The sequence below is a fragment of the Lycium barbarum genome, chromosome 6 (genome assembly GCF_019175385.1).
Source record: "Lycium barbarum isolate Lr01 chromosome 6, ASM1917538v2, whole genome shotgun sequence".
Classification (NCBI taxonomy): domain Eukaryota; kingdom Viridiplantae; phylum Streptophyta; class Magnoliopsida; order Solanales; family Solanaceae; genus Lycium; species Lycium barbarum.
In genome coordinates this window covers 89,403,620-89,430,875 of record NC_083342.1, presented here as the reverse complement: position 1 = coordinate 89,430,875, position 27,256 = coordinate 89,403,620, and the positions used below count along the sequence as shown (strand labels likewise).

General features: G+C 41.5%; 1 protein-coding gene across 1 annotated transcript; it reads right to left on the bottom strand.

Moving 5' to 3' along the window:
- Positions 1–26,017, bottom strand: LOC132644176 (phenylacetaldehyde reductase-like). Its single transcript, XM_060360755.1, has 9 exons — positions 25,891–26,017; positions 24,839–24,894; positions 21,450–21,782; positions 20,959–21,163; positions 5,104–5,270; positions 4,766–4,957; positions 3,764–3,929; positions 2,441–2,627; positions 1–422 (listed from the first exon to the last, which is right to left on the bottom strand). The coding sequence occupies exons 1-9, from the start codon at positions 26,015–26,017 to the stop codon at positions 278–280; spliced, it is 1,578 nt and encodes a 525-aa protein (XP_060216738.1). The 3' UTR covers positions 1–277.
- Positions 26,018–27,256: the final 1,239 nt, after the last annotated feature.

Sequence of the window (27,256 nt, the reverse complement as noted above, 5' to 3'; positions counted from 1 at the left end):
GAAATCAAATTTTTTTCTAATTTGGGGAACACAGACAATTTTCTCAAGTAGAAAATTTCTTCCTTTTAGCACCAGAGAAATAAACTGCCAGTAGCTCCTTTGACACCAAATATAACAGGAGTTCACACACATCAGAGAAAATAAAATATATTACCTGCTACAGGTAAAGATAACTTGATGGTCTAAATTTTTTTACACTGACGGTGCATTTAACTTAAACTCATATAACAAATGTGTGGAAACTCCAAGAGCAGCAAGTATTTCACCAACTGATTGTTTAGATATGGAGGAAGTTCTTCTCCATCAAGCTTTCGACAGTATCCTTCACGCTCAACTCGAGAGATGTGAATTTGACTCCTAAACATTTTGCTCTTTCACTCGATACTTGGAAGTGTGGCGTAAGAGGCAATCCATCTTCAAAACTGCATCCAAATTTAAGGGTTATGAATACCTAAATTTCCCTTAAATAGAACAGCTAGCGACAATTACATATTCTGTAATGTGCTAAAAAATTTAACCACAGCTTCTCTACATCACATGCTGCAGCAAAAGGAAAGTAAGGAGATACATTTGTATTTAACTACAATTACAGATTCACTTTTAATTTGCTCTCGAAAATCCTAGCGTTTCTTTCCTTCCGATCGAGTAAGGAGATAGTGTAAGGTTTTCTATACTACCAATATAATTTAACTTGTGATAGTAGGTTTGTTACCGTTCTAACTAGGTTATCTATTAATGCCTATCATAAAGTTACTTGGAATTACCTAAGAGATCAGATTATATAAGAATTTCTTTACACGACTAGTGCATAAAACTTAAACTCATAATTATTTTAATTTTTATATTATTTCCTTAAAAGAAGACCTCTGAATTTCATCAAAAATCATGTGACATCGAATAGCAACAATTTCATGGTAAATTTAGTTGGAATATTATAGTAACAATTTTGTTGGCACAAGCAACGACAACTCTGCCATCCAAGACATACTACTTCATCATCTGGAAACTTAATGGTTAAGCTTTCCTATTAACTGGAAGAGTGAAGGAACACCACACAAGAAGCTTGATTACCATCCTTGATTCTACTTGGTATGGCAACAGTATGGGGTGTAAAAGTGATACCTAAGTTTCATTCCAAAAAACATAGAAACTATACACAAGCTAAAGCAACCAAAAATTGACTACTTATGTCCAAATTGACTATGCTGCTTTCTCTTAGGATTGTTTTCAACATTATGCTGCATATCCTAAAATGGAAACTTTCACTATGTAATACCATTACAATATCATAATATTGAAAGCATAAGATGAGATCCATGTATTTACAGTGATAAGAATTCTTTAATACAGTGGCGTATGCAGGTTTTTGGGCAAGCAGTGTCACATTTTATAATGAGAATAAATAAACAAAACACTATATATATAGTAACAATTCATGTATATCACTACAACTCTCTCAATGAGTTTTGATTTTTCGTAAATGTATTCAAAATAACCTCATTAGAAATATATTAAATAGTCGTACTTTTCATATATAGGGAATTAAACGACACTAAACAATTCCTTATTTTGTTGATTTCACAAATTGTTCTTAATCAATTACATTGCCCTGTGAGAAAGACGGCAAAAGGAAAAGTAAAGGAAAACAAATAGTACAACATTTAACGATGGAAGCAGCAACATATTCCAAATAGTTTATTCTCAAATTAGACCACAAACTCAATTTTGGACTAATTGGTTCATTGTTTTGATAATTCACAAGAGGAATTTTGGACTAATTGGTTCATTGTTTTGATAATTCCCAAGAGGTTATGGGTCGATCCTCTACAACAGTTAGCAGTACATGTATTTATTTGTAACAAGTGAGGAGAGGAAAAAAAAATTAAGCACGAAATGGAGCTGCAAAGATCCGTTCTCGCGACCTCAAACTTAAAACTCAGGCGCCTAACCAAATGAACTACACAATTCTTTGTACCAAGCAGTGTCATTACATTTAATTAATAGGTTTTTGGTTCTGTGTTTTGGTTATATATACGCATATTTAGTAAAAATTTCCAACGAAGCAGTGTCACGGACATCCCTCGGCATAAGGTAAATTCGCCCCTGCTTTAATACACATCGTTTGATCGTCTATACAAATGGAGTGAAACTTCAACTCTTATCTAAAGCACTATCAGTAGAGCACTCAAGTTGTGAAGGAGGGATTAGAACCTTGTTATGTTTATCCTTTTCAGAACTTTTAGTTAGTCAGTAACTGTAAACTTGTTAGATTGCTTATGCTTTTGTTGTTCTCCTATTTTGAATCATCACATCTGCTAAATGTTGGCAAGATCACTCTACACATTAGTTTTCCTAGAAAAAGGGTGCAATTGATGCTTTTTCTCTACTAAAAAGAAGCCAGTAATGAAAACTAACCAATATCAAGAAAATTATGACTTACTTCTCAGGGAAAGTGATGGAAGGGTAAAGCTTTTGTACAATCTTCAAAACCAAAGACGAGTATCCATTTACAGCAACTAAACAATATCTTCCGTTTGCTGAAGGAACCTCAAATGCTAGAATATGTGCATTAGCAACATCCCTAACATCGACAAATCTATATATTCCACCAGACCATGCTTCTTTTCCTTCATCAAATAAAGACAATGTGTCAAACTTCAGTGGAGTACTATTTATTATCAAAAGCTTGATTTGAACCCCAAACAAGGAGAAATGAGTCATCTACATATCAATTGAGCCACCCATTTTTCATAAGGACCTTCCTCTAGTAGTTAAATAAAATGAGTCATTACATATCAATTGAGCCAGCCATTTTTCATGCTATTTCACCACCAAATATATATCTACTTCGTTTGGCCACACAACACCTTGAAAAGCTTTGTAAGCTTTTTGAAACAACTTATTTGGTTAAGCTTTTTAGGAAAGTATTCTTCTGAACCTTCTTGGGAGCACTCATCCAAAATTTAAAATATTACAACTAACTAAACATGTTTGTTTCGCGTACACCTTTTCTCGAAATACTCCTTCAAATAGCTATTACAGAATGCTGTCCAAATGGTAAAGGGAATCTCTATCAAACAACTAACCTCTAATTTTGAGTGAAACCAAAGCACCTATTTTTATTTTTATTTTTTATCAAGTAAAAGTTGCACCTATTGTTTTTATGTCATGAGTCCTGATGAAGTATCCGAGGAGATAAGGTTAAGTTCCATGTATGCCTTTTGCATGCTCGAAAACCAGAGGGGAGATGGAAGGTTAATAAGGGACTTTGGGAGCATTTACCAAACTCAACATTTTTATTTGCAAATTATCTGATTTTTGTTCAGAGTTAATTTTGTGTGAGATAAGATAAAGAGTGTTTAAGATTGTTCCGTAAAATATTCATCAGCGGCAGGGTAACAATAGAAAGTACCTTCTGCAAATCTTACTTCTGTATATGAATGGTTCTTCTTGTTATACTCTTTAAGGCTTTAGAAAAGCAAAATCGTTAGAAAACAACTTCAGAAGCAGAGGTCTACATTTCTGAATCGGGGAAACACTGACAGAAAAATGTACGGAACAAAAGCAGATTCTGGTTAAGTGATTGTTAAATTCCTAGATCATTTCGAGCTACCCAAACACAAACAAGACAACACATGTTCCTATTAGGTATTTTATTCATAAATATATCATCAATGGTCCTCTATAAAGCTAATTAGAGAAGCAGGGATTGGGGGGAAGGTAAGAATATCTCAAGGTGTCTTATGTCACTGAACAAACGTACCTTGTGTTATGAAGTTCACTACAGCCTCGCAAGAGAAATTGAGTGTAGGTTGCAGAAGTGGACCAATGACTAGACCTGGATGAAGTGTAACCAAGTCGATCCCATTCTCTTTTGCGAATTTCCAAGCAGCTTCCTCAGCCAGGGTTTTGGAGAGTTGATACCATTGCTGCACTAGACCTTCAAGACTTCAATAAGCCAATAGTGAAGAGAATGCTGATATCTTCTAATCTACGGAATGAAGTATTTAATACTATCTCCTATCAATATTATTTTTCATTTTAGCAAACTTAATTTGTCCCAAAATATTTGACGTTATAGAAAAACAAGAAGCACTTATTAGTTTTTATTTTCAAATTCACCTTAACTGCTCCAATTAGTGGATTGTTAATAAATTGAGATGTTTAATAGAGAGAGAGAGAGGGGGGGGGGGGGGGGGGGGGGTGTTAGACAAATACTCTTATGATTAAGGCTATTAGATGTGTGTGCACTGTGCACAAACCTTAAAGACAGATAACATGACTGAATGTGATAATTATCTTGCCATACTGGCAAATACAAGGACAGACACTTACCATCTCAATAGTCAAGACAAGATAAGGCTTTCTTTCACGCTCAGTACAACAGGGAATGCAGAATTGATTAATTTTTTTCTGGTCTAAGAAACATATCTTACTCGGGCAGCATCACACATAGATTAAGTCCAGATAGCATGCACACACATAGGGACAAATGTGAAGGGAAAATACGAGAATGTATTTTAACGGCAAGGGTATGAATGTCCCCAAGTATAACTGATGATCACATTAAGATATTTCTATAGTCCATGCCCATAATAAAAACATGTGGAAAAGATCAAATCAGAAAAGAGCACAAAACACCAAATCAGCTTCCAATGCAACTCCAAGAAAGACAGTCATACATTTTTCAAACCTCTTGATACAAAAACCGAAGGATGAGCCTCATCAAATTGAAAAGAACTACCAATTTATAGACACATAGAACCTTTCTTTCCTCGCAGAATTCTGGATCTGAATACCAAGTTTCATCAGCCACAGCTCCAGGGGTGGACATATTCTTATTGAATATAACAGAAGAGGTAGAAGCAGTTACCACCACTCTTCTGACAGATGGTGATTTGGCACATGAATGAAGGACATTTAACGTCCCTTTCACAGCAGGGTCCACAAGTTCCTCCTGAAAGATGAAGAAAGAGAATATTTTATTACTAGTATGAAATTAAAGCTTCCAGATCTATTTAACTGCAAAGTAAAGCTGCAAAGAAACATGTTCCTCCTTAAGACATCTCTTGACGTATTTGGACATCTCAGTAGGTTTCTAACCTTGGATTTTGCTGTAAGAGAAACAGGTGAGGCTGTATGAAAGACACCTTCACAACCATCAATGGCAGCATCAAATGATTGCTCTTCAAGTAACTCAGCTTTGAATAGATGCAGCCTCTCATTAGGTCCATCAAGGCCCAGCAGGTGAGCCACTTTACTTGTATCCTCTGCATGTTTATAGCTAACATTTTAGAAGCAGGGAAAACTCTTATACATACAAAGGATTAATAGCAACAGCTACGCCCATGATCACATAAAATAATTGCAGATTTATGTTTTGTCATGAATATCAAATGTACTTGAAACCACCATTTCGGTTTGACTAAAACAAGAACTGAATGTACTTAACATTTCTGAGAGTTAATTTCACATTGTTGTTATCAAATCGATAACTTACAAGCTCAGTGACTTTACCATGATATTTTAATGTGACAAAGTTTTGTGACTCTACAGTGTTTACCCCGAATTCAGATAATCAATTAAATTTGTGGGTGAACAGTTTGGCGCCCACCGTGGGGCTAGGATAATAGTGGTCTTTGATCTTGATCTCTACCATACTCGTCAAAATCAAAAAAAAAAAAAAAAAAAACTTTTGTTCGTCTCTGAAAATAACGGACTAAATGGCTAATAGTGGGCAATCTGGTCACGTCAACACCAACGAGATCGTGGCCGAAAATGAAGGCAGCGGTCCACGAGGATTACCAAACCCCGCTGACCCTAACCCCGTTAATTCGAGGGAGGGCCTCAACCATCAAAACACCGTGGATCAGGAGAATGCCGCCCAGCCGGGCACTGACCCTTTAAATACCCACGTTTCAGTTACTTTGTCCCGGACACAGGGCCGGAAAGAACCGGATACCCCGAATGATAATATTGACTTACGTTTGATTTTTGAAATGTTGCAGGAACAGAGGGCAGCCGATTGCCGAACAAGGAATCGCAATTGCCCAGTTGCAAAGTGGAAAAGGTAAAACGACCCCGGAGAAGACGAAGGATGTTGCTGAAACCAGAAGGGGTGAAGCACGGATGGTTGAAAGCAATGGGTCCGGAGCTGGTTCCTCTACCGAGGTTCTGAAGATGCTCGAAACTTTGGCAAAGCGGGTAGACTCAACCGAAAGAGGGTCGAAACATACAAGTAGACTCAACCGAAAAGAGTGTCGAAACATACAACTCTCGGGTGGACCAAATCCCGGGGGCTCCGCCTTTACTGAAGGGGCCGAATTCTAAGAGGTACATCCAAAGGCCTTTTCCTCCGAGTGCAGCTCCGAAATTAATCCCAAAGAGGTTTAAAATGCCGGATATCCAGAAATATGACGGCACAATGGACCCGCACGAGCACGTGACCTCATACACCTGCGCTATAAAAGGCAATGACATGGAGGAGGATGAAATTGAATCAGTATTGCTGAAAAGGTTCGGGGAGACTTTGTCAAAAGGAGCATTGACGTGGTACGATCATCTGCCTGAGCATTCAATCACTTCTTTCGAAATGCTCGCCGATGCCTTCGTAAAAGCTCACGCCGGTGCCAAAAAGGTGCAGGCCCGCAAGGCGGACATCTTCCGTATAGCCCAAAGAGACGATGAGTTGCTCCGTAAATTTGTCAACCGGTTCCAAAGGGAACGAATGGAGCTCCCTCTGGTTCCCGAAGAATGGGCTGCACAATCTTTCACGAAGGGGCTCAATGTTCGGAGCTCGACGGCTTCGTTCAAATTGAAGGAAAGCCTGCTGGAGTACGAGGCTGTGACATGGGCTGATGTCCATAACAGATACGAGTCGAAGATTCGGGTGGAGGATGATCAATTCGAGCTTCCCCCGGGGCCAATAAATGTGAACAAGAGTTTTGAGAGACCAAGGAAAGGTTTTAAAATGAAGGCCGAATCGTCGAGGGAAAGGTATCGGCCATACTCCCATTCGGAGAAGCCAAGCTTTAGGTTGGAGAAATCAAGGGATAGCCCAAGCCATTTCTCCGGTCGGGGTAATAAACGGGTCGAGCGCCCGTCGAACAGTCGGGGTCTCTCATTCAGGAGCTCTGCCGGCAACAAGGATTTGCCAAAGATATCGGAGTACAACTTCAACGTAAGTACCTCGGGCCTCGTCTCGGCTATTGGCCGCGTCCTGGATGTAAGATGGCCAAGACCTCTGAGGTCGGATCCTGGCCAACGGGACCCGAGCATGGTGTGTGAATACCACGGAACCTATGGTCACAGAACCGAGGATTGTCGCCAGCTAAGAGAAGAGGTAGCCCGGTTACTGAAGAATGGTCATCTCCGAGAATTGCTGAGTGAACGAGTCAAAAGTCACTACAAGGAAAGGGAGACTCATAAAAGGGCTGAGCTAGTAGAACCCCAGCATATAATCAACATGATAGTTGGGGGTACCGATGCCCCTCGAGGGCCGGTGATGAAACGGGCTAAGGTTTCTGTTGTTCGCGAAAAATGCAGCCGGGGTTATTTATCCGAGGGTTCTATCTCTTTCAGCAACGAGGATGCAGAAGGCATCATTCAACCGCACAATGATGCATTGGTAATTTCTGTACTTATCTTTAAAACTCAGGTTAAACGTATTTTGATTGACTCAGGTAGCTCGGCCAACATCATCCGGTGGAGAATGGTCGAACAGCTAGGGCTACCCGATCAGATCGTACCGGTAGCCCGAGTACTCAGCGGGTTCAACATGGCGAGCGAAACCACAAAGGGGGAGATCTCGTTGCCGGTGAACATCGACGGCACTATCCAGCAGACGGTGTTCTATGTAATCGAAGGGGACATGAAGTACAATGCATTGCTGGGTAGACCTTGGATACATGGCATGAGGGCCGTGCCTTCAATATTACATCAGCTGTCGAAATTTCCGACCCCGGAGGGAATAAAAACGATCCGAGGTGAACAACCCGCTGCAAGGGAGATGTTCGCGGTCGAGGAGGCGACACCGAAGCCCGAAAAATCGGATCACAAGGAAGAGGATCCAACCGGGGGACCGAACACCAAATAGCAATCAAAGCACTCGGGATTGGACCCGGAGTATGAAGATGATGGTTTCGACGTACCCAGATCATTCGTCATGCCGGATGACTCGGATGCAACCAAGTCGACAGTAGAGGAGCTGGAGCAGATCATTTTGTTCGAATATCTACCGGACCGAAAGGTATACCTGGGCACGGGGTTAACCCCGGAGCTCAGGAGCAAGTTAATTGAATTTCTTTGAGCTAATGCAGATTGCTTCGCATGGTCCCATATAGATATGATAGGTATACCACCGGAAGTAGCAACTCATAAGCTCAGCTTAGACGGGAAGTTTCCCCCGGTGAAACAGAAGAGAAGGCCCATGGCGGAAGCAAAACACGCCTTCGTAAAAGACGAGGTAACGAAGCTTTTAAAAATAGGTTCTATCCGGGAGGTAAAGTACCCGGACTGGCTAGCTAAAGTAGTAGTGGTGCCAAAGAAAGGTAATAAATTTCAAATGTGTGTTGATTACAAGGATTTAAACAAAGCATGCCCGAAGGATTCATTTCCGTTGCCTCACATCGATAGAATGATCGATACGACGACCGGACATGAGATGTTAAGTTTTCTCGATGCTTACTCCGGGTATAACCAAATTCGGATGCACCCGGAGGATCAGGAGAAAACATCCTTTATTACCCGATACGAGACTTACTGTTATAATATCATGCCTTTTGGACTAAAAAATGCGGGTGCAACTTACCAACGCCTTGTTAACGGAATGTTCGAAGAACAAATAGGGAAAACAATAGAAGTTTATATTGACGACATGGTTGTTAAATCCCTGGAAACAGAGGACCATTTAAAGCATTTGCAGGAAACCTTCGATGTGCTCTGCAAGTATAACATGAAGCTCAACCCGGAGAAATGTGCCTTCGGCGTCCGATCCGGTAGATTTTTGGGTTTCATGGTGTCAAACCGGGGTATTGAAATCAACCCGGACAAGATCAAGGCCATCGAAGATATCGAGGTAGTGAACAGCGTCAAAGGTGTGCAGCAGCTCACCGGAAGGATAGCGGCGCTGGGTCGTTTCATATCGAGGTCCTCGGACAAAAGTCACTGCTTCTTCTCCTTGCTAAGGAAGAAGAACGACTTCGTTTGGACACCGGAGTGTCAAAAAGCTTTACAAGAATTAAAAAGATACCTGTCTAGCCCACCGCTGCTGCACACGCCCAAAGCGGACGAGCAGCTTTTTCTCTACCCTGCCGTTTCCGAGATAGCGGTAAGTGGTGTTTTGGTCCGAGAAGAATCAGGTACGCAATTTCCTATTTATTATGTAAGTAGAACTTTGGGGGATGCGGAAACCCGTTATCCCCACTTGGAAAAATTGGCATTAGCATTGGTAAGCGCTTCTAGAAAACTCAAGCCCTACTTTCAATGCCACCCGATATGTGTAATGACTACTTATCCCCTAAAAAACATCATGCACAAATCGGAATTATTGGGTAGACTCACTAAATGGGCCGTAGAAATTAGCGGGTATGATATTGAATACAAACCTAGAACGGCAATCAAGTCCTAGATCTTGGCCGATTTTGTGGCGGATTTCGCCCCGGCCATGGTCCCTGAGGTTGACAGAGAACTTCTGCTAACCTCGGGAGAGGCCTCGGGTATTTGGTCGCTACATACGGACAGAGCCTCGAACCTCAAAGGTTCCGGGCTGGGAATCGTCCTTAGGACCCCGGCCGGGGACGCCGTTCGACAGTCTATTAGAACTGTTAAATTGACTAACAATAAAGCCGAGTATAAGGCTATGATTGCAGGTTTGGAATTGGCCCGGAGTATGGGGGCCGAAATCATCGAGGCAAAATGCGATTCGCTCTTGGTCGTAAACCAGGTGAACGGCGTCTTCGAGGTCAAGGACGAGCGGATGCAAAGGTGTAACACCCCGTACCTTTAACGAAAGTTTTGACCACGATCCTAGACTTAGAACATCAGATAAAGAATGTGGGAATTGAATTTTTTCCGTTAAGTTGTGATATGGTGGTTTACACCCATAAACAGTGGTCGTAATCCAATTTACGACCATGAACAGTGCCCGTAAACTGAAACCAAGAATTTCTGAACATTCTGGAATTTGACATTTTGAGGTCATATGGTTAAATACGGACCGTATTTTACTTTACGGCCCGTATTTAAAAACGTGTTTGGAATTTGGGAAAACTTCCTTAATGAACGTTGTAGAGCATTGAAATACCTTTCCAACGGTATCTTACGGGGGTCAAACGGACATCTGTGCAAAGATTTATGGCCATTTTACTGAAGAGACGCAGTGCAATCCGTATTGCAAAATACGGCCCGTATTGCAGTTTACGACCCGTAAACTGAATTTACGACCAGCACTGTTCAGAACGTAAATTGCAATTTCACAAGACAGTATATATTCATCCATATCAGTTCAACTCATTATTTTTCATTCCTTCAAACCCTAGAACGACCTCCTACTCTCCTTCAACATCAAGAACACCAAGGTAAGTCCATTCTAATTATTCCAACTCAATTCTAACATATATCCTTGTAATCTAAACAAGAAATCATCAATCCTAATCTAGGGTTTTCAATAAAACCCATCTCAAGATTCAAGAATCAAGATTTAGGAAATCTTCTCCAAAATCCAAGTCTTTAATTCAAGTTTTGGAGCAATTAAGGTATGTAGAACTTCCATCCACATGTGCGAATCTCTATGTTCTTCCCCATGCTTCGTTTCCTTGATATTCATGAAGTTCAAATCTTAGGGCATTAAACCCAACATATTGGTAGCCCGTATTTATGTACATGAATTTTGTATCTATATTCGTTATTGTATTCCTAATCTTCTATTACGGTTATTAGGAATCCTAGCTTAATCCATGAATCATGAATTCTTCCTCATGTGTTCTCATTATGTTTATATAAAACTTTATGATTTCATCCAGCAAGTTACAAGCATGTTTTCAAGTCAAGTATATATATATGATCATGAACTATTGTTATTACTCATGCATCAAAAACATGTTTTGCAAGACTATGACAAGTTATCTTATGAAACTATATTTACAAGTTATGATTTATGAAAACCATGTACAAGCAAGTTATGATTTATGAAAACCATGTACAAGCAAGTTATGATTCATGAAAACCATGTACAAGCAAGTTATGATCATGAATACTATGTACAAGCAAGTTACGATTCATGATATACCATGGGCAGCAAGTGCCACTATTTTACATGTTCATGTTTTGGGAGTTGCATTAATTACCGAGGAGGGCTTCAGATAGCCTGAAACTACGTAGCCACCGTAGGATGAGGATCGCTCCACCCATGTCCCGGACGATCTCTCATAATGACTGGATCCTTTCATATTTTATTAAATCTCATGTTCCCTGGCAAGGACTGAGTGTTCTGCTGGCGGGACGCAAGCACCAGACCATGGATCGGTTATAAGTTATTTCTCTCCCTACTTATGATATTTTTACCATGTTTTATATATATATGTATGCACTCATGTTCATGTCCAGGTTTTCAGTTTCAGTTCTTATCATGTTATTCCATGTCCCATGTTATTTCTTTCAGTTGTTTTACATACCAATACATTCAATGTGCTGACGTCCCCTTTTTATTGCCCGGGGGCCTGCATTTCACGATGCAGGTACTGATATATAGGACGACACATCTGCTCAGTAAGACAGCATCCGTATCAGCTTATTGGTGAGCCCCATCTCATTCGGGGTTTAGTCAACTTTTGTTTTATGCTTAGTTATGCATCTGAAGGTATGTTGGGGGCCTTGTCCCAGTAAGTATGTTTTCCAGTCAGACTCATGATAGAGGTTTCATAGACTAGACAAGTCAGTTATGTCAGGCCAGACATTCGGAGTCGTATAGCCATTTTGGCTCATTCATGTTATTTCCGCACTCATGTTTAAACAAGTATTTATATTTAATATTATGACTTACTATGTTTTTATAAAGGCTCATCATGCACTTCACGTTATATTTCCGCTCATGTATGCCTCATGATAGTTCAGCAAGCCATGTGGTTCGCTCGGTCACATGCAGTCAGGCACCGAGTGCCGTGTTACGTCCAGGCCATGGTTCGGGGCGTGACAAAACTTGGTATCAGAGCCTAGGTTCAAGAGTCTTTAGGGAGTCTATGAAACCGTGTCCAGTGGGGTCACTTTTATATGTGTGAGGGCCCCATACATATAAACAGTTGACCACCAAGACATTCAGGATTTGTCTCATTTCTTTCTACTCTAGATCGTGCCATGAAGCTTAGAGCAATAAGTAACTTCTCTTCCTCTCGAATTACGTACGTTTCGAATGCGCAAGAGATGAACAGGTAATTCAAGGTCCAAGTAAGGATGTTTACCCATAGGGAGTACAATTGTGCAGCACTTGCTGGTAACAAATGAGACTTCAAGTGTTATTGAAAGTGGAATACAATGTAAGTTGCCCGAGAAGGGGTGTAGTGGAATGAATAGTATGTTGAATGATAATGATGTTCTTGAGAAAGGAGAATGGGATACCACAGGGAGAGGATATTAGAGAATTTAGAAAAGGAGCTAAGTCTGCAAGAAACGTAAATCATGAAGGATCTCAAGGAAGTGGTGGCAGACAGTTTTCTACCGGAGGTCATCAGGACCCACTCCATCTGCTGTTAAAGATTGAAAGGGAAAATAAACAGGAAATTGTAACAGGTACAGTTGAGTTGGACATATGAGGTAAGTTCATCATTTTTATACTGTTGTTGAAATTGGGAGCCCTGTGTGGCTATGATATGATATGATATATATGTATATATGTTGGCCTTGTGAGGCATTGTTGGTATTTCCTGCGTGCAGGTTTTTGGGATAGTAAGAAATACAGAGAAAACTCTGCCAAAATTTTCCTAGAAATAGAAGGAGAATGAGATATAAGTTTGTAATATGTCTGGAAAAGCCATGTCAACAGTAATGATAAGATTTGACTTTACTAGTACGGCTGACTTTGAGAAATATGATTTTATTTCCTATTCAGATGAATACCTTGAGTAGGTGACAGTTCGGATACATCCGAACGTGTGTTAGAAACCAAGGGCTTACGTTAAGCGTAGAGTAGAGTGATTAGTGAAAGAAGAAATCAGCTAAACCGTAAGAGAACAAACTATAGAAGAGTAGCCTTTAAGAGTTGTCAAAAGGGGTTGACCTAAGATTTACAATGTGAGCAGAGTAAAGTCATTAAGATGGAGTATGCCAGTTATGAATACAGTAGCAACCGTTCATGTAAGTAAATTTAGTTTTTCCCCATGAGAAATTGGTCAAATGGGAGTCGAAAGATTCATCAATGTTGTCAAGTACAAAGGAATTACAGAAGATAAGGAATGTTAATTGGATCCCATCAAAGGAGAAAAGTTTGTAAGTATAAGATGTTAGCCTTGGTCTAAGGGGGAGATGCATAAATCTCCAGTAAGTCCAGTGAGATAATTGAAGACCCGAAGGGTTAGTATGAGATATGAAGAAGCTTAATTCAGTTAGGTTGGCATAATGAGATAGCCTCCATAGGGAATATGCCTAACCCAAAATGAGTAGAATGATCGTCAAACGAATCGTGTCAAGTTCAATTACTATCAATTAGGCGATCACAGAAAAGCTATAAGATCATGCCCAGTTATGTGTCACAAAGGTAGTGTCATTACATGAGACTCTAATCTTTAGGGTGCTAGTCATAGACTTAGCGCACAACAGTACTATGAGTATTTTAGGAAGTATCTAAAATCAAGTATGGGAAGTATGGCTCATGATTTAGACAGACAAGAGAACTATGGTGAAAGAATTTCACCGCTTATCCAAGCTAGGAATTCTACTTTCAGGCTCCGAAGTAGGTGGAGTTGTTGCCCGGAACATGGCTTATTCCTCCTTAGTCATCGAAGTTAGAGAGAAGCAGTTTGGTGATTCCTACTTGCTGCAGATGAAAGAAGGGATTCATGAATAGAAAGCCTTAGCTTTTGAACAAGGGGGAGATAATGGTACCTTGAGATATCGAGGCAGATTATGCGTTCCAGATGTAGATGGGCTCAGAGAGCGAATCATGTCAGAAGCTCACAACTCTAGGTATTCCATTCGCCCAGGCTCCACTAAGAGGTACATTGGTATGGCACTATTTGAAACCCTTTTTGAGGGAAGGTGTAGATTACCAATTGGCTGGTTCGAAGTTGGTGAAGCAGAGTTGTTAGGACCAGATTTGGTTTATCAAGCTATGGAGAAAGTCAAGTTAATACAGGAGCGTTTGAAAACGGCTCAGAGTCGCCAGAAGTCTTATACAGATGTGAGGCGAAGGGACTTAGAATTTTCAGTTGATGATTGGGTGTTCCCTAAAGTCTAACCTATGAAAGGTGTCATGAGATTTGGCAAGAAAGGGAAGCTAAGTCCCAGATATATTGGACCTTACAGAATTCTACGAAAGGTTGGTCTAGTAGCTTATGAACTTGAGTTGCCACAAGATTTGGCTGCTGTACACCCAGTGTTTCATGTATCCACGTAGAGGAAATGTATAGAAGACCCATCGTTGGTTGTTCCTGCTAATACTATAACAGTTAAGGATGGCCTCACCTATGAGGAGATCCCCATAGCCATTCTTGACTGTCAAGTTCGCAAGTTGAGAACTAAGGAAGTAGCCTCAGTGAAAGTCCTGTGGAGGAGTCAGAAGGTTGAGGAACCTACATGGGAAGCCGAGGAGGGTATGAAATCCATGTACCCGCACTTGTTTCAGCCCGCAGAAGAGAATTATGATGAAACACCAAGATTTTGAGGTATGTAAGCTTTCTTTTCATGTTTTTGGTTGTGTGTGGCCAATTTATAGTGCTATTGTGATGTAGCCTTGTGAGGCAATGATATTATGGGCTGTTGTGACAGGTTGGTAGTGCCATATTACAGGGGAAACTCTGGCGAAATTTTTGTAGAATCCCGAATGTTTAACATTCGAGGACGAATGCTCCAAAAAGGGGGGAGAATGTTACACCTTGGAAATTTCCCCGTTAGCGTACCGCGAATAGAACCACAAATGGTATGAAGTATACGATATGTTGACGAGTAAGAAGTAATATTTAATGATTCTAAATGAGATTTAAAAGACATTTGAGGTAAGAGACGAAAGTTGTTAAGGAAAGCAAGGTATATGTTGTGTGTCGGGCAAGAATTACAAGTATCGAATTAATGATGGCTTAATGACATTTTGGAGAAGAGTTATAATGTCCCTTATGTATTCATGCCTCACGTTTCACATCCAAGTTCATGTATTCTCTATTCATGTCTCACGTTTTAGCACTCATGTTTTCATGAAACTATGTCATGTCAGTTTTCCATGTTCCATGTCATGTTTCTTCAAGTCCATGTATTCAAGCCATGTCCATCCATATCCTTAACCATGACCCATCATTCGAGGACGAATGATCCCAAGGGGGAGATATTGTAACACCCCGTACCTTTAACGAAAGTTTTGACCACGATCCTAGACTTAGAACATCAGATAAAGAATGTGGGAATTGAAATTTTTCCGTTCAGTTGTGATATGGTGGTTTACGCCCATGAACAGTGGTCGTATTCCAATTTACGACCATGAACAGTGCCCGTAAACTGAAACCAAGAATTTCTGAACATTCTGGAATTTGACATTTTGAGGTCATATGGTTAAATACGGACCGTATTTTACTTTACGGCCCGTATTTACAAACGTGTTTGGAATTTGGGAAAACTTCCTTGATGAAAGTTGTAGAGCATTGAAATACCTTTCCAACGGTATCTTACGGGGGTCAAACGGACATCTGTGCAAAGATTTATGGCCATTTTACTGAAGAGACGCAGTGCAGTCCGTATTGCAAAATACGGCCCGTATTGCAGTTTACGACCCGTAAACTGAATTTACGACCAGCACTGTTCAGAACGTAAATTGCAATTTCACAGGACAGTATATATTCATCCATATCAGTTCAACTCATTATTTTTCATTCCTTCAAACCCTAGAACGACCTCCTACTCTCCTCCAACATCAAGAACACCAAGGTAAGTCCATTCTAATTATTCCAACTCAATTCTAACATATATCCTTGTAATCTAAACAAGAAATCATCAATCCTAATCTAGGGTTTTCAATAAAACCCATCTCAAGATTCAAGAATCAAGATTTAGGAAATCTTCTCCAAAATCCAAGTCTTTAATTCAAGTTTTGGAGCAATTAAGGTATGTAGAACTTCCATCCACATGTGGGAATCTCTATGTTCTTCCCCATGCTTCGTTTCCTTGATATTCATGAAGTTCAAATCTTAGGGCATTAAACCCAACATATTGGTAGCCCGTATTTATGTACATGAATTTTGTATCTATATTCGTTATTGTATTCCTAATCTTCTATTACGGTTATTAGGAATCCTAGCTTAATCCATGAATCATGAATTCTTCCTCATGTGTTCTCATTATGTTTATATAAAACTTTATGATTTCATCCAGCAAGTTACAAGCATGTTTTCAAGTCAAGTATATATATATATATGATCATGAACTATTGTTATTACTCATGCATCAAAAACATGTTTTGCAAGACTATGACAAGTTATCTTATGAAACTATATTTACAAGTTATGATTTATGAAAACCATGTACAAGCAAGTTATGATTTATGAAAACCATGTACAAGCAAGTTATGATTCATGAAAACCATGTACAAGCAAGTTATGATCATGAATACTATGTACAAGCAAGTTACGATTCATGATATACCATGGGCAGCAAGTGCCACTATTTTACATGTTCATGTTTTGGGAGTTGCATTAATTACCGAGGAGGGCTTCAGATAGCCTGAAACTACGTAGCCACCGTAGGATGAGGATCGCTCCACCCATGTCCCGGACGATCTCTCATAATGACTGGATCCTTTCATATTTTATTAAATCTCATGTTCCCTGGCAAGGACTGAGTGTTCTGCTGGCGGGACGCAAGCACCAGACCATGGATCGGTTATAAGTTATTACTCTCCCTACTTATGATATTTTTACCATGTTTTATATATATATGTATGCACTCATGTTCATGTCCAGGTTTTCAGTTTCAGTTCTTATCATGTTATTCCATGTCCCATGTTATTTCTTTCAGTTGTTTTACATACCAGTACATTCAATGTGCTGACGTCCCCTTTTTATTGCCCGGGGGCCTGCATTTCACGATGCAGGTACTGATATATAGGACGACACATCTGCTCAGTAAGACAGCATTCGTATCAGCTTATTGGTGAGCCCCATCTCATTCGGGGTTTAGTCAACTTTTGTTTTATGCTTAGTTATGCATCTGAAGGTATGCTGGGGGCCTTGTCCCAGTAAGTATGTTTTCCAGTCAGACTCATGATAGAGGTTTCATAGACTAGACAAGTCAGTTATGTCAGGCCAGACATTCGGAGTCGTATAGCCATTTTGGCTCATTCATGTTATTTCCGCACTCATGTTTAAACAAGTATTTATATTTAATATTATGACTTACTATGTTTTTATAAAGGCTCATCATGCACTTCACGTTATATTTCCGCTCATGTATGCCTCATGATAGTTCAGCAAGCCATGTGGTTCGCTCGGTCACATGCAGTCAGGCACCGAGTGCCGTGTTACGTCCAGGCCATGGTTCGGGGCGTGACAAAAGGTATCTGGAAAAAATCCAAGTGATACTACACCGGTTTAGAGAATGGACCATGTAGCACATACCGAGGGAGCAGAACAGCGAAGCCGATGCATTGGCCAATTTGGGATCTTCGGTCGAAGGGGAAGAAATCAACCCCGAAACCACGGTACACTTGTTGAACACGGCGATACAAAACGGACATTCCGAAATAAACACAATGGGTTTAACTTGGGATTGGCGCAACAAGTACATCGACTACTTACGTGATGGAAAGCTCCCGAATGACCCAAAAGAGTCACGGTCGTTAAGGACCAAAGCTACATGTTTCTGCTTGGTAGACGGCCAATTGTATCGACGATCTTTCTTCGGACCCCTGGCTAAGTGTTTGGGTCCCGGAGAAACAGAGTATGTTTTAAGAGAAGTCCACGAGGGGACTTGCGGCAACCACTCCGGTTCAGAAGCCTTGGTCCGGAAAATTATAAGAGTCAGTTACTACTGGAACCGGATGGAGGAGGATTCGAAAAATTTTGTCCGAAAATGTGACGGGTGTCAGATACATGCTCCGATGATTCACCACCCCAGGGAGTTGCTGCATTCCGTGGTTTCACCTTGGCCTTTCATGAACTGGGGGATGGACATTGTCGGTCTATTGCCATGGGCACCAGGTAAAGCCCGATTTATCCTGTTTATGACTGATTATTTCTCTAAGTGGGTTGAAGCGCAGGCCTTTGAAAAAATCAGAGAGAAGGAAGTCATTGACTTCATATGGGACCACATCATCTGCCGCTTCGGAATCCCTGCTGAGATAACTTGTGATAACGGACCCCAGTTCGTGGGTGGCAAAGTCAACGATTTCCTCGAGGGGTTGAAGATCAAGAAAACCGTATCGACTCCATATCACCCGTGTGCAAACGGACAGACGAAATCCACGAACAAGACAATAATCCAAAATCTGAGGAAAAGACTTGAAGCGTCAAAACATCACTGGAAGGAAGTATTACCGGAGGTGTTGTGGGCATACAGAACCACATCGAAATCAAGTACGGGGGAAAATCCTTTCTCGTTGGTCTACGGGGCTGAATCCCTTATTCCCGTGGAAGTTGGCGAACCCACTCTCCGGTTCAGCTATACTACCGAGGAGTCAAACGAGGAGGTCATGGCCGTAAAACTCGACCTCACGAATGAACTTCGCGAAAACGCGTTAGTCCGTATTGCAGCCCAGAAACAGAGAATGGAAAGGTACTACAATCGAAGAGACAATTTTCGGCATTTCCAAGTTGGGGACTTGGTGCTTCGAAAAGTTACCTTGAACACCAAGAATCCCAACGAAGGAAAACTAAGCCCGAACTGGGAAGGTCCGTATAAGGTAACCGGGATAATGCCCAAAGGATCGTACCAGTTAGAGTCCGTGGACGGGCAACGGTTGCGCAATAACTGGAATGTGGCTCATCTGAAAAGATACTACTTCTAAGGTATGGGCTCCTCGTATTTTTTCTATTTAACCTTTCTCTTTAGCAGGAAATCGAGAACCGGATAAAATTAGAATTTAGGCCTGAAAACACGTGTTGCACTCTTTTCCTTAGTACGTTTTTGTCCCAAAATGAGTTTTCCGACAAGGTTTTTAATGAGGCAACAAGTATAACGTGTTACTCGACAAAGACGAAGACAGACGCCCGGAAACTCGGCGTCGCAGCCAATAGGTGGGGACTTAATAGCACTCACCCGATCTTGCAGCTCGGATAAGAGCTAGGGGACTATCACACCCACTCCGAAGTTTACCCCGGTTAGTTGAAACCGAAGGCCGCCCTCAACAAAACAAAGTCGGACCTTCAATATTAGGTTCTGATGTAAGGACCAAACGATCAGAACGAATCGTGTCCACATAATATTTGCTACGGCAAAACCAAGAACCGGATCTTCTGCATTAGGTTCCGATGTAAGGACCAAACGATCAGAATGAATCGTGTCCATTTAGTATTTGCTACGGCAAAGGCGGAAGGGAAAAATTCATTCTCATGTACATAAACACTTGCAATGCAAAAATTATCGAAAGTTTGGATAAACGATATCTCGGATGTCTTCCTGTTAAAACAGTTCACCCCGATGATAACCGCTGTATTTCGGCACTATTTCATTCATACACCCTACACCGGGCACTACGGTCGAAATTCGACAAAGGCAACAAGGTCATAGCGAACCAAGCCAAAATCGTTAACCCCACAAACGGGGACTTTTACATCAAAATCCAGCTAAGGTTGAGACTCAGGTGTCCGAAAATACCGGCCCTAACAACGCTCGTTGTGATTCGGAGACGTCCAAATTCACAAAAGCGTACGATAAATCCCATGGGCAAAAACTCCAAAAAATTCCCGGATACATATACCGGAGGAGGAGAAAAGCCGATATGTAGGCACAGTCAGAAATAATGACTCCTTAAAAACGAACCAACAATTCGGGCGGAAATCATAACAAACATTCATTCGAAGAAAAGAATCAAGGAAAATACATATTCTATTTATACAAAGGATTTTACATCAGAGACCACTACAAAGGCAAAAAATAAAAAAGGCTAAGTACAGGCCCTAGTCTATCCGGAATGGCTGGAGCCGGAGTGTTCGGACACTGTCCGCTCAGAGTCGTCGGAGTCATCCCCGAGGGCACCCTTAGCCTCTTCCTCTATTCTTTTAGCCTCGAGAATAAGGGCCGGAAGATCCGTAAAGCCATGCTCGGCTTGCTTGAGGGTGACCCTCCGAGACTTCCATTTTTCGTACTCGGCAGCAATAGTGGCATAAGCCTCGGCGGCCTCCACGCTCTTCAGAGCTTCCTCCAAATAGGCCTCGGCCTGGGCTAACTTTGCCGCCAGAACATCCCGAGCCTCTCCGAGGACATCTTACATGTGGATGGCCGACCCGAGCTCGGCCTTGAGGGTGTCATTAGCATCGGCCGTCTCCTTAAGCTCGGTTTTCAGATCATCACATATCTGGGCCCTCTTCTCCGCCTTCTCCTCGAACACCCTCATACGCTCTTTGTACCGGGCACTCTCAGATTCGAGCAGCCGATTCCTCTCGGCCAAGCTCGCAGCATCAGCCTTCACCGAGTCCAGCTCCCCCCGGAGTTGAGCGACGGTGGTTTCAAAATCACCAAGCCTTGAGGATAAATTAGTATTGTCTCGGCTAAGGCCGATCTTGTCAGCTTCGAGACTCCGATTATATTCGGCCATCGCGGCCAGCTCACCTTTTAACTGACGATTTTCGGCCTTTGCTGCGTCGAGCTCTGGTCGGAGGTTGGAAAGAGTAATTGCTTGATTCAACTCATCCTCCTTCGCCCGCAGAAGATGCAGAAACTTCTCAGTCTCTCGGCTTTGAGCATCCAGCTGGCCCTTGAGGTCGTCCACCTCTTGCTGGGCATGGACGAAAGCCTCGTTGACGATCATCATACTCTGTAAATGAAGCAAGTTAAAAACTTGAACAAACGAGACTAAAATTCTCGGTGAAATTACGCAAGGATGGCTGATAACTTACCCGGTTGCCCGCGTGCATACCCTCGTTAATGAGGCACTGCCAAGAGACCCCGTTCATCTTTCGTTTGTCCGAGTCCGAGACAAGAGGCCTCAGATAGCTTGCTATGCCCACCGGGCGAGAAAGAAAGCCGTAATCCTCAGGAACGGTGATCGTAGCCGATCTTGTCCTCCTCGGCTCCACGCCTGGGGCCGGAAAGATGCGCACCAAGCCGTCCCTGGCACCACATTCGGAGGTCTGGCTAGCCGCCCTCGTGGCCCGAGGGATCGGGAGATGTCCGAATCCAGCAGCTTCACCGGTAGCGGGAGGAGTGCCCGAGAACATGTCCTCGAACTCATCCGATCTTGAAGCCAGAGTTGGAGAACTTGGAGCAGCCTCGGCAGCTTCAGCAAAGGCAGGGGGCTCCGGAGTTGCTGCAATCTCACAGACGGGCGACGGGTCGGTGACCGTTGGAGCTTCGCTCTCGGGGGCGGGCTCAGTTCTTTTACCAGCTTCGGCAGCAGCCTCCCCCAGATCTACTTGCCCTTTGTAGGGGGGTTTCTTCGGAAGAAGTTTCACCTGAAATGTCGACGAAGTCAATCGACCTTAGAGGAGTCGGGTAAAGAATTTCTTCCGCACCTGTGTATAATGCCGGAACCAAAGGAAGGGGTGAAGTGGCGATACCCTCCTCCGGAATGGCGGCCACGGAAGGGGCCTCACTGATACTCCGGACGAGGAGCTCAGGCTTCGCTTCGTCTCGTAAAGTCCTAACGACGCTCCTCGCCCTTTTCTTTGCTTTCTACCCTTTGTCCGAGGGCCTTTTTCTTTTGGCAGCAGCAGCAGCAAGGATACGAGATACACCCGCTAAATCGAACTCGGGTGCCGACGTTGTGGGTTCGGCTGCCGGCTCCGGTCTGGGATCCACCGAGCCCTTGGGCAAACCTGAAAATCAAAGACGCAATGAATACGGGTAGTAGAAGATGCAGTGAACACGGGTAGAAGCAAAGTATTACCGTGGTTTTGGGCGACCCACCGGCCACGTGAAAGGTGACCCCACGACCGATCGTCATGGGCATATTGGCTGAGGAGAGCAGCGACCCATTCGTTTAGATCCCGGACGACCGGAGGAATCCAACCCTCGGCTAACATAGATAAGAAGAGTAGTGAGAAGGTGGATAAGTTGCAGTTCACCAAAGCACGCAAGCAATTATTAAAAGAACGCAGACTTACGATTATTATTCCACCTTTCCGGGAAAGGCATGTAGTCGTCCGGGCTGATGTCCGAGGTCCGCACCCGGACATATCGCTCCAACCAGCCCCTATCTCTATCTTCGTCCATTTTTGAGAAAAATGGATTCCGGCTACGTTTTGCGAGTTTTATTCCGCCACCCCGGAACAACCTCGGGGAATATAGGCGTATCAGGTGGGCCAGCGTGAGCTCCTTCCCAACGTTATTGGCCAGCAGTCAGAGGCAGGCCACGACCCTCCAAACGATCGGACCAATCTGTGCCAGGGTAACATTATAGGTCCGGCACATGTCTAAGATGATCGGATCGACCGGGGGGTCGAGCTTGAGAGTGAATGGATAAGTATACACGTATAAGAAACCTTCCCGGTGGTCGGTAACTGATTCGCTTGGCCCGGGGGCAAAAACTTGGACTGAACGGGTGTCCCACCCGCAATCGGCCCGGACTAAGTCGAGTTTTCCTTCGGTAATGGACGAGGGATATCGTCTCACATCAAATCCTCTATCAGATACCGGGAAAGTTTTTTCGACCTCGAAATCTTTGTTGAAATTAGGCTTGGCCGGTATGATGTCCGAGGCAGTGGGCTCGTAGGTGCTCTTGGCCTTAGCTGGAGAAGGTGGCTCGGTTCCTTGAGAAGAAACCGAGGGGACATCATGGGAAGTAGTTTCAGTATTGGCAGACATTTGAAAATATGGGATAGAGATATTGAGAGAATGCGAAAAGGAAGTTAAAAGGGGTAAAGGAAACAGTCAGAGAATTCCAAAAGAGGGGTGAAGAACAAGAGGAAGAAGCAGCAACGCAGAAGAGCAACTATTGAAGAAGTTGGTAAAATCGTTTCCTTTTTGCGTAGTACGAACAACGAATCAACAAATAAATGAGAGTTGTGAGAGTTGAAAGATGAGAAGTGAAGAACTTCAGAAGAGAGAAAATGAATGGAAGAGTCGAAAATGTTTGAATGGAGAGGTGAAGAGCCTTATATAGGCATGGGAGCGGAACGGTTACCGATGCCAGCCAACCAGGGGGAGCCACGTGTCCCATAATTAATGAGGAATGACCTGAAGCGACGTGCGTTACGGCGGTTGTCAGAGTTGACCATCTGGAATAAGACACGTGGCCGATGAAAAAGGGACGTGACGCAACTGTTCCCACCAAAATGAGAAGATAACAACGGACAAACGGAGTTGCCGATTTCTGGACTTATCCACTTCCCGTTACTCCGATAAACCTACGATCCGGGAAGTGTGGGGACTATCTGTATACGGTAAAAATCGGATGTATATTAAACCGGTGAGACCAAAGACCGAAGGAAGAAAGGAACAAGAACGTGCACGAAGGTTTCCATTCTGAACCGGAGGAATGTTTGGACCGGAGCAAAGGAAGAGCATCATTGGGTCCGGTTCCCCCATGACCGGGTTGGTCGTTGCCGTTGGTCCGATTGGTCGAGGCCGTTAGTCCGTTCGATCGTGGCCGTTGGTCTGGGAGATCCGTTGCGCGGTTGCCACGCGTCGATAACGTCCTGCCATGTTCAACTGTCAATCGTACGGGTGTCAGATCGTACGGTCAACCTAACCCAACCTAATCCAACTCAGAGCTTTTTCTTTATTATTTTATTTTTCATATTGTATGAAGCCCATGGGACAATACTATAAATAAGGGGCATTGTCCTCCTTTTAAAGGGTTGACTCCTTGATATCAAGAACTCTTGTAATAGCAAAAGATATATAGAACTCTCTCTCTCAAATATCTGATTTCGATCCACACTTGTCGTGTTCATCTCTTACATTGCTTCAATCAAGTAGCACTCATATATTAGTATACATACAAGTCTATAGCGAACCATCGACCATCAGTTGCTTCTTTATAGCATACTCATATATTTCTTTTCCCTATCAAATAGATTCAAGGCATAACCACATATTCTATACCTCACCCACAAATTTAATTGATTATCCGAATTCGGGATAAACATACAGTTTTTTCAATGTGACAAAAAGTATATCTATTTCTTTACTGTTATAGTAGATAAAGCTTAGTGAGTATACATGAGCTTAGTGAGTATACATGAAACTAACTTCACTTTTTATGATAGAGCCCTCTATGGTCAATAATGGACGCAGAACATTTTTCAATAGTTACACGTGATTGATAAAAAAGGACATAGGAACTGTGACTACTTCATCTGGAAAGTTGATCCATGACTATCCACATGCTGCAGACAGTTTGAACATTTTTCTCATTTGTCCTTCTAAGATATTAGCCAAACACCGCCAAAGGGGTTCCAGTTCATGGAAATTTCATAAGCATCTCATATTAGGGATCTTTTAGTCAAAAGTTCATATGGAACTGTCCTAGATTTTTCCAATAACTTACGATCTTTAGGAATGTCGTCAGCAGTAAGAGAATGATCAAATTTTCATTGTCTAAATCTAAAAAGTCAATGTCAATGAAAGACTCAATACTTATCCATTTTTACAAAAACGGAAGCTAAGAAAGGCCAGGAAACTTATGTGCTCAAACCAAAAATGTAGGCTTTTAACACTTTATATTGTTGAATATAAAGTTTTTTCTTATTATCCACTACACATTTGGGCTCAAACCTGATGTATCTGCAATTACAGTTTGGCCAGTCCTACTCTAGTTCTACTATCCTCTATGCATAATAAGAATTAATTCCCTATTTGCAGTTAGAAATTCTCATAGTTTTATGATGAATTAGGAAAAGAAATACGTATCGAGCTGCTGAAGTAGCCTATCTCGGTCAAAGCCATGCCCAAAAGTCCCATGTCTTTCTTGGTCATACCAACCCAATCGGCGATTTCCGACGAGTCTTTCTGAATTGAAAGAAGCAAGAAGCGGATTTAGAAGAAAACTTTCTTTCTTTTTATGAATAACCAATTTGTTTTCATATTCTCCTTCTAATTCATCTTTCCTGTTGTATTTCGGTTAATCTATGAGGTTTCACGAAGGTTTGACTAGTAGCACTCTGTCAGACGCCAATTCAGGTAATATTACTAGCACTCAAGTCTCCATCTAAAGTATGTATAGCCAACTGTCATGGTGGTAGAAGAGAGTATAGGGATACCATAACATTTTTTCTTTTCTTTTTCTTTTGAATTTATTTACCGAGATATTATTGGAGAGATCCAATCCAACTCTGCATATTTTCTTCTGAATTTATTTACCGACTTGGACCAAATATGTTGTCCAAAGCCTACTACATCTTGGAGCCAGGGTAACAATCAGGAATAATAGGAGAATATGAATTTGGACATTGGATATAAACGTTGACCAAGAAAATAATATCAACTCAGAAAATCAAATATAATAAACAAGATTCAAAAGGATACAAAGTCACAATGATATACAAATCACTGCAAAAGAAATCGAAAGACAAACATGTAGAAGAAAAAGAGAGAACTGACTGAGGTTGCGAACAGTAGCATTGACAATGTAGCCACGCTGTAGCAACAACTTCACCAGCCATGAAGCTATGAAACCAGATGCCCCTGTTACACATACAACCTTTCCTTCTCCACTCTTGCTTTCCATTGCCAGATGCTACTTCAAGTTATTCAAAGACAATATAGAGAAAGTAAAAAAAACAGTGCCTTGTATTTGGCCATATAAGCCGTTTGTTTAAAATATATATTATTCTCTTGGAAGTATTCACGATGTCTTTAAATGAAAAAGAATCAAAACCATTATTTTATTATGCTGTTGTTACTTGTTAGGGGTAAATTTTATACTGGTGATTATAATATGACTTGGAATATAGGTTCCTTAAGTTAAGCAAAAACTTAATGGAACCCATCTAAATCTAATGAAATGTGGACGACCAGGCTAAAAACAATGTGTGTGATGATACAAAAACTTGCAGACAAGTTGGAACTCTTTTAAAGACAGAGGTTTGATGAGATTCTGGTATTCTTTTGGTATGGTTCTCATGGGTGTGCTTTCCAGGAAAAATTCTGGTGAAGCATTAGGAGTCTGGAGAGAAGCAGAAGAATTTAACACTTACACTAAACTAGTATATTAAAATGTTAGAACCCCTCCTCTGTTTTTTCCTTCACACTCTCCCAGCAGGATGTTTCTTTCTGCGTGCTCTGCCTAAATTTGGTAAAAAAACTACAGTAGTTATCAAAATGGTGGCAGGGTTAGTAGTTAATCGTGGTAATTGATATATGTTGCTGATAATTTTGATGGATGATAGTGATAATTACTTACATAATGACTATAGCTATAGTTAAAGGATATATAGTAGATGAAGGTGAATGTTTATTACTGATATTGGCGGTACAAATATTTATGGTTCAGTTTGAATTAATTTTCCTTTTAAAAGTAACCAAATAAATTAAGTTGATTTTTTGTCCATATTTTTTAAAATTTGTATGTATAATTTCCAAACACATAGTTAGAGTGATTATAGACAGGTAATGATGGCTAAATGTAGTGATTGGTGTGGTGTTGGATGTTAGTTAATAATGGTAGGTTAAGACGACGACCGTTAGCGATGAAAATGGATGAAAATACTAGTTTTTGCAAAAAAAAAAAAAAAAATGAATAAACAAAATATTACTAATATATTATGACCTTATTATACTTTTTAATCATTGAAATTTGCTCGAACTCATTAAATAATTAAAAAAGAAAAAAAGATGCGCTTAATAATTGAGATATAAATGATTATCAAGCTTAAAGAGCAAAAGCATTTAATGACTAAGACCTGAATGATAAAAAAAAATTGGGACTTTCAATAAGTGCAAACAAATGAGGTGTTAATCTTAATTA